Source organism: Montipora foliosa, chromosome 11, assembly GCF_036669935.1.
Source record: "Montipora foliosa isolate CH-2021 chromosome 11, ASM3666993v2, whole genome shotgun sequence".
Classification (NCBI taxonomy): Eukaryota; Metazoa; Cnidaria; class Anthozoa; order Scleractinia; family Acroporidae; genus Montipora; species Montipora foliosa.
The window spans coordinates 29,699,463-29,706,962 of record NC_090879.1 but is presented as its reverse complement, the minus strand read 5'-3'; the positions used below and the strand labels follow the sequence as shown (position 1 = coordinate 29,706,962).

The window sequence follows — 7,500 nt, the reverse complement described above, 5'->3', positions numbered from 1 at the left end:
GATTGACACAAATGATCTAAAAGATAGGATTTAAAACTACTCGATGAAGACGCATGCATAATGTTTGATGGAATGCTATTCCAGTCCGTTATATAGCGATTAAAAAAAGAAATTTGAAATAATTCGTACGTGTCTTCTTAGGTCTTATCTTGAAATTATGGTTCCTACGCGTTTTCGATAATACATTAAAATCGAAAAACATATGAGAATCTATGTCACAGTGCCCAAAAATAATCTTGTACATCTGCACTAAGCAGATAAACTTCCTTCGTAACTCAAGCGAGGGCCATTTCAAGGTCCCGAGTCTTTCCTGATATTCTTTCTCTGATCCGCAAATAACTCGAGTAGCTCGCCTCTGTACTGACTCTATGCTTTTGATGTGCTTCACTAAGTAGGGCTTCCAGACCTGACACCCATATTCCAAAATTGGACGCAGTAAAGTCTTATATGCTGTCGTAACTCCTGATGTGTATGATGGGAGAGTATGGAAACAATTTGGTAATTAGAAAGGTAATAAACCTTTCCTAAATCTTCCTCGATCGTTTGGCCTTATGATGAATGTTGACTGGGCTCAAACCGTTTAAACATCGCAATGACTTTTCTGTTGGAGTGATTTATATGGTTTTAATGAATTTGCCAAGAAGCATTAGATTTCGAAAAGGAAAATGTCATCCTAGTTGGAGTGATACCTGCCCTCGCACATGAACCCAAATCTTTAAATTATTTTCTTGAGCCGGCAGTTGATGAAATGAATGCCTTATGGAAGGGAGTGAAAGTAAACAGCTACAACAGTCCATCTGCTGCTGTGGAAATTCAGGCTGCTGTGTTATGCTTTGCATCAGACATCCCTGCAGCACGAAAAACTCTGTGGATCCTTGGGCACAGTGCAAAGAGAGGCTGTTCTCACTGTTACAAGGCCTTCCCTGGTGGTTTTGGAGAGCAGAGGGACTACAGTGGCTTTAATGATCGAGATCAGTGGCAAAAGAGAACATCAGAACAACACCGAAGAGATGCCTATAGAGTAAAGAACTGCAAATCTGAGTCTGCAGCTGAGAAACTACCAAGTGAACTTGGAACTAGATACACTGTATTATTAGAACTGCCTTATTATGCCAGCATAGAGATGTGTGTTATTGATCCAATGCACAACTTGTTTCTTGGAACAGCCAAAAGGGTCTTTTCAAAGTGGATTGAGAACGAAATCATCACAAAGGAAGGATTGGATACTATTCACACCAGGATTAATGAAATTTCCACATTGTCAGATATTGGAAGATTGCCTGGAAATATCAAGTCTAACTATGGTGGATACACTGCTGCACAATGGAAAAATTTTGTTCTTCTTTTTTCCATGTACTCTTTAGTGGGTGGAAAAGAAAATCACAAAATGTTATAGGGGGTGGAGTAAATTGGCTTTAAAGTTTCAGAAAGTAATTTACACGCCAATATAAGAGCCATTTTCAATTGAGCCTCGAATTCTCGCAGGGGGTAATTGGCTTTCAACTCTATCTCAATCCACACAGCTCAGACCAATTAGACGCAGATCAATCTAATTCTTAAGTGTCTGCTTTACAAATATTTCCAAGACAATCAATTGAAAATCACTACCAGGACATATCTTTTTTAATCAAATCTTTCTTAAAATTTAGTCGTCGTTATTGCGATTAATAGTATTAGAAGGTGTGCACAGAGCCTTACGGAGCATATCATCATCATCATCCTCTTGTGTCTCGACGTGTTTTACCAGCGAAGTTGCGGACATGTGGCTGCAAACATAATTGTTAACCACGAAAAGAAGGCCATCAAACTCAACCATAGAGAGAATAACCTAGAACAACTGTTTGCTTGTTGGTTGATCCGTTCGAAACCCGATTTGCTAATTTTGGACGCGCAAAGGATGGGGCGAGAGCAAAAACTACCCTTCCCTACTCCTCTTTCATTTGTGTCGCTCTCGCACCAGTCCGCATGCATCCCATTCTGTGAGTGCATCTGAAAGGAATTGGACTCTATTATTATGCCAAAACGTGAGTCTACATTTTAGTATAACCCGCACTTCACACCAAAGCTTAAACACGTTTAAAAGCTGTTTCGTTAAACATGGTTTTTAAATTGTTTTCTATGATACAAGTTACATACCTGACATCACATTTGGGAGACTCCAAATTCAACACAATGCAGATCACACATTAGAACTTACATGGACCCTACGCGTCAAATGTAGTCGTTTCAGCCAGCCGTATGCTCCTTTTTTATTTTGTTAAAACCTGGGTTTAATTAAAACGTGGTGTAGTTGGTGTGAATCGGGTATTATTATGATTACAAGCAATGGATAACTCCAAAAACACTTCGAAAAACACATACAGGTGTACCATTTGCTCGACGTTACGTAGCAGGAGGCCGGTTGCTCGAAGCCTTGGTTAGCGCTAACCGTTGGTTATGAAGTAGGTATCAAAACCTACAGGTTTCCATGGTATTTAAAGGCTGGTTAGCGGGCCAACCATGACCATGCTTCGAGCCAACCCAGGGCCGTGAGTGGTTAACCCACTTTGGCAGATTAAACCAACACTCTGTTTAGGCAGAGATTAACCAGCGGGGTTTAGGCAGTGATCTCTAGTGATAAGGTCCTAAGCGCCAACCTGCAGATTGGTTAGGTAAAGGCACACGTTATTTAACGTCGGAAGTTCCTTTACTCTCTTAAAGAGGACTTCTCGCAGGAAGCCGACGGTGCGCTCATTTTACCCCCTCTTTTCCATCAGTGCTCCGTTTTAAGGGTATTTAAAGCTACTTAGGCTACACTGAAAGGAAAGAAGTCGAAACAAGGATGTGAGATCCGGAGATCGAACTCAGGACGTTATGCACCAAGGCCGCGCACTAACCGACTGTGCCACCCTTGCTCCTAAAATTGCTTCCTTGCTTCCATAAATTGTTCTGGTGACACCATATTTAAACTTAGTACACTTTAGAAAGATCGTTGGTACTTTCTATTCACAAAACTGTATGTCTCTCACCTTATTTGGAGTAACCATTCTAGCCACGGCCATTTTTCTTATCTATTGTTTTGGCACCAACATGACCGTCTTATCACGTGAATGCTCCCGTCTGACCTTGTAGCTCAGTCGGTAGAGCAGCGATGATCTAACCCGAAGGTCGTGGGTTCAATTCCCACCCTGCTAAGAGTTTTTCTCTGTCCTTGTGTGGGCCCATTGCCATTAGTAGGGCTACCGCTCACATGGTTCATATGGGGTACAAAACTAGCACTGCTCATTACACTCTAATCAGTTAAGTCTAGATAATGCCCTAGCTTAAAGCGCACCTAACCCCAAAATATTTTTTTCGCTAAAATGAATCTTTGCACCTGTTCGAAACGCCATTGCGGCCATTTTTTCCTTTTTCTAACAAATCCTGCCATTTTATAGGCTTTGAAAGTTGCGAAAATCGAAGCATCTTTTGTTCACGACCGAGTCCGAAGGGGAGTGGGTCTATTCCTGATTTGACGTCACATACTGATTTACATTGCATTAACTCTTTGTAAAAATGCATGCAAAAGTAGATTGTGACGTCAAATCAGGAATAGACCCACTCCCCTTCTCACTCGGTCGTGAACAAAAGATGCTTGGTTTTTCGAAACTTTCGAAGCCTATAAAATGACAGGATTTGTTAGTATAATGAAAAGATGGCCGCAATGCGTTTCGAACAGGTGCAAAGATTCATTTTAGCGAAAAAAATATCTTGGGGTTAGGTGCACTTTAAGTGCTGTAAAAGGCAAATATTCCCGCAATTTCTACTCGAGATGATTTTGAACCATACCTTGGTTTTTCCGTTGACCGAAGCCTTGTGATTGAGTAACTCACGTGCAACCTCCACGTGACCTGTAGAGGCTGCATAGTGAAGAGCCGTTACACCAACCTGCAGTAAATGAATCAATATACCTCTCAGATCGTACATGCACCACGACCGGCCAATTTAAAATCATACGTTTGAGACGGATGTCAGATAGATCATGCGACTAAAAAAAAAATTGTTTCAGAAAGAACTGTAGCGCTGTTGATTTAATACTTACTCGTCGCATGATATTCCGTTTTGAAATTACAATAAAAGGCTTTTTGTAAGTGGGAAGGGAGGGGGGGGGGGGGTGGAAAGAGCAAGAAATCCGCGTGCATCTTATTATTTGTAATTTCTGGACATATCTGAAAAAATCTAAAAAACGTTATCCAAGGTGTAAACGTTACGCAGCGGAAACTTAAAAAGAGAATCTTCACCTCATCAAACACGTCAACTCTTGCATGGAACCTGAGAAGCTCTTGAACAACCTCCAACATACCATTTTGCGAAGCGATCATCAGCGAAGAAGCGCCACGCTGAAGAAAAATCCACATTATTCGTACATCAACACGCGCAGAAGGCTACGAATTACGAATTAGATTAACAATTATACGGGATATGTCACGCAAAATGATGTAATTTCATGATACCCAGAATGCCTGAAAAGTAGAATGAAACATTGCAATAACCACTTAAGAGTGTTGAACAACATAAAAAAAATACAACAAAAGGAAAGATAAGCATGGATGGAAACAAATGGACAAATTGAAACGGATTGCATTTGGGTAATCTTGAACGAAGTCGGCCTGACGTTTTTCAAGTTTATGGTAAATCGCCAGGATAAAGGCCGTTTTTGCTCAGAATCCTCTGATTTGTTTGCAACGATTTTTTTTATCAATAAAGGAATTCCACATTACCATTTTCGAGTTTAAACTCGTTTTTAAACAAAAGATTTCTCCGACACACCCTAAAATAAAGTGACAAAGTCCCTTTAATTACGAATCAATATATAACTCGTCTTATTATACCATCACACAAACCCCCTTCGTCATATGGGAAACATTCGTCGCTCAAGCGATCTATGATTTGGAGACTAAACGGTAGACAATTTTCACTGTTACAGCGCTTTGGAAGCTCTTACTGTTAGCTATCAGGGATTGCACGTCAGTAGAGAATTTTAAATGCAGACTCAAGCTTGGGCTTTTTTGAGCAAACTTTTCCTGAATACCAATATTATTTTTAATCATTTGAGTTACCATTAGTTAATGTAACTAGTATTTTTAAATTGTATTTTTGTAAAGAGTTATTTTTAATTATTTAATTTATAACAGGGCTGTCACTAAGATTTCGAGTTGCCGGGTACAGAAAAAGAGTAGGCGGGGAACCAAGGAGACTCTCCCATCCCCTCCCCTACCCCAAAATGGGACCAGCAAAATTCAATAAACCGTCTCGTGTACATAAATGAAGTCTCAGTGAAGAAAGCATCTGCATGTAAAGAGCAAATTACAATTAATAGACGGTCATCACTTCTTTCTTTCTCTTAAACTGACATTTCCCTTTTTATTCAACTTATACGACGTACAGTCTACTTTAGACTTCAAATCTACTTCAACGAAACAAAAATTTTAAACAAGCTGAGAAGATTCACAATAGGCGAGGCAGAGTTGAACCCGGAGCGATGGCTTCACCATGCAGTTTCAGATATCAACTAGACTAACGAGACAACCTCCCGGAAAATCGAATTTTTTAGAATATTGAAATAGTAGTACCCAGCAAAACAATTGAAAATTATCCGTCTTCAACGTGCCGCGGGAAATCCCAGGTGCTCGGTCCTCAATGACAGCCCTGTATAATTACAATTAGCAGTACAAGGTGCATTTCCATTGTCGAGATTTCGTTCACACACGCTAACGTACGCGAAAAATAAAAACGTACGCAAAAAATGGAATGTGCGTTCGTTAACTTCACGTTGCCCGCTTTCCACTGCCGCGTTTTTTCCTAAACATTAGAGAGATTAAGCATGACGTTTACGGCCAACGGCAAACGGGAAACGGCAGGCTCCTGCTTGTCATAAAAGCGTGAAAATTATCTCATTTTAACTTGTCTCGTTCCTTTGAGAAGTTGCTTGATATATGGAGCTAACAGGACAGAAATGAGCTAATATCAAGCAGGGTTCTTCCATCTTTGGCAAAACCCTAATTTCACTCCGACGTTTGCCGTTTGGCGTAAACGTCATGCTTAATCTCTCTATGTACGTGCGTTATGCGCACGTGCATGCACGTAGCGATCGCAAGGGTTTTCGCAAAAGTTGAACCGACTAGGTTCAACTTTTCCGCGACAGACTGCGTTTACGTAACGATGCAATCAATGACCTATTTGGATTTTTTACCTGACACCTCTGTCGTATGGACGTAGGTAAAGGAGGAGCACGACTGTTATTAATTTGGGGGCTGTCAAATCAACTTACCCGCGATTCCCTCGCCCTTTGGCGCCAAGTTCAGGACGGTAGAGCGAGGTTAAACAGATTTTAACGCGACAGAGGAAATTTCCAATTTTTACGCACGTTTTACGAATGAAGTTATTTACGCGCCAGTGGAATCCACCTTAAAAATATTTTGGAAAGCACTAATGCTATTTGCATGTTCTTCTATCATCATCATCATCATTTTCATTACCTCAGTTGTCTTGTTGATAATGGCAAGTTTCACATGTTCTGGCACCTTTTCTGATGCGAAGATCTCTTCAACAATCTCATGATTTCCCGATCGGGAGCACAAGTGAAGCGGCGTCTCCCTTTTCTAAAGATGCAAAACAAAACGTAGGTGAGTTTTGTTAATTTCTGTGAATATTCCACAAGAAACGTATCCCTCGGGAGTTCCAGCAAAGGTTCAAATTGTGAGAGAAGAACATACGGAGTGCAGTAACTTTATATCTGACAAAACACAGCATACTAATGAGGAGGTTTTTATCAATATAAAGTCACTGCACGTGACGTTTTATCGACCATTTAATAGGTCAATGGGCTTATGAATTATTAATACGTTTTAGAACGCTCAGGGAACGGTTGCTCTAAGCCTGGCTACCGCTAACCGTTGGTTAACAGGTATCTAAACCTATAGGTTTTCATGGTATTTAACGCTGGTAAACGTTAGCGCTAACCATGGCTCGAGCAACCCGGGCCAGATGAATTACATGGGAATAATATTTACACCCTACTAGATACCTTCCTCAAGTACTATAAGGCCAACGTTTGAAAAAAACGCATACCCCTTCCAGGTGATCTGGTGACGTTACTCGGAGGACTGGGAGGAAAAATTTTAACACCGTATCCCACAACCACGCGCGGCCTTCGGTGTTGTTTCCAAACTCCCTGCAGCATTTCCATCGCCAAAACTCAACAGATCATTCCGTGTCTACCACATTTCCTGTTACTGAATGAACATTCAAGTAGACCCGACAAGTTTTAACCTCGCCTCTGCCGTGTTAAATTCGAAAATAAGACCGCGCGCGATTGTGGGATACGGCGTTAAAATTTTTCTCCCCAGTCCTCCGAATTACGTCACCAGATCACCTGGTAATTCTTGTTGGATAAGCAAGATATAATTTCTAATTCGGTAGTTTCTACTTCCCATTTCTAGTTCTTGCTTCGTAAATAAATGGTAAGCAACTATTAAGATC

At 40.8% G+C, this 7,500-nt stretch overlaps 1 protein-coding gene across 2 annotated transcripts in view; it reads right to left on the bottom strand.

Annotated features, from left to right (window-relative positions):
* The window catches only part of LOC137976155 (serine/threonine-protein phosphatase 6 regulatory ankyrin repeat subunit A-like), a 107,862-nt gene that overhangs the window by 53,256 nt on the left and 47,106 nt on the right, over window positions 1–7,500 (bottom strand). For both annotated transcript variants that reach the window (XM_068823446.1, XM_068823448.1), the window contains exons 21-22: window positions 6,498–6,620; window positions 4,260–4,358 (exon numbers count right to left, since the gene is read on the bottom strand). In XM_068823446.1, coding sequence (XP_068679547.1) covers window positions 4,260–4,358; window positions 6,498–6,620 — 222 coding nt within the window. The remainder of the gene's footprint in view (window positions 1–4,259; window positions 4,359–6,497; window positions 6,621–7,500) is intronic.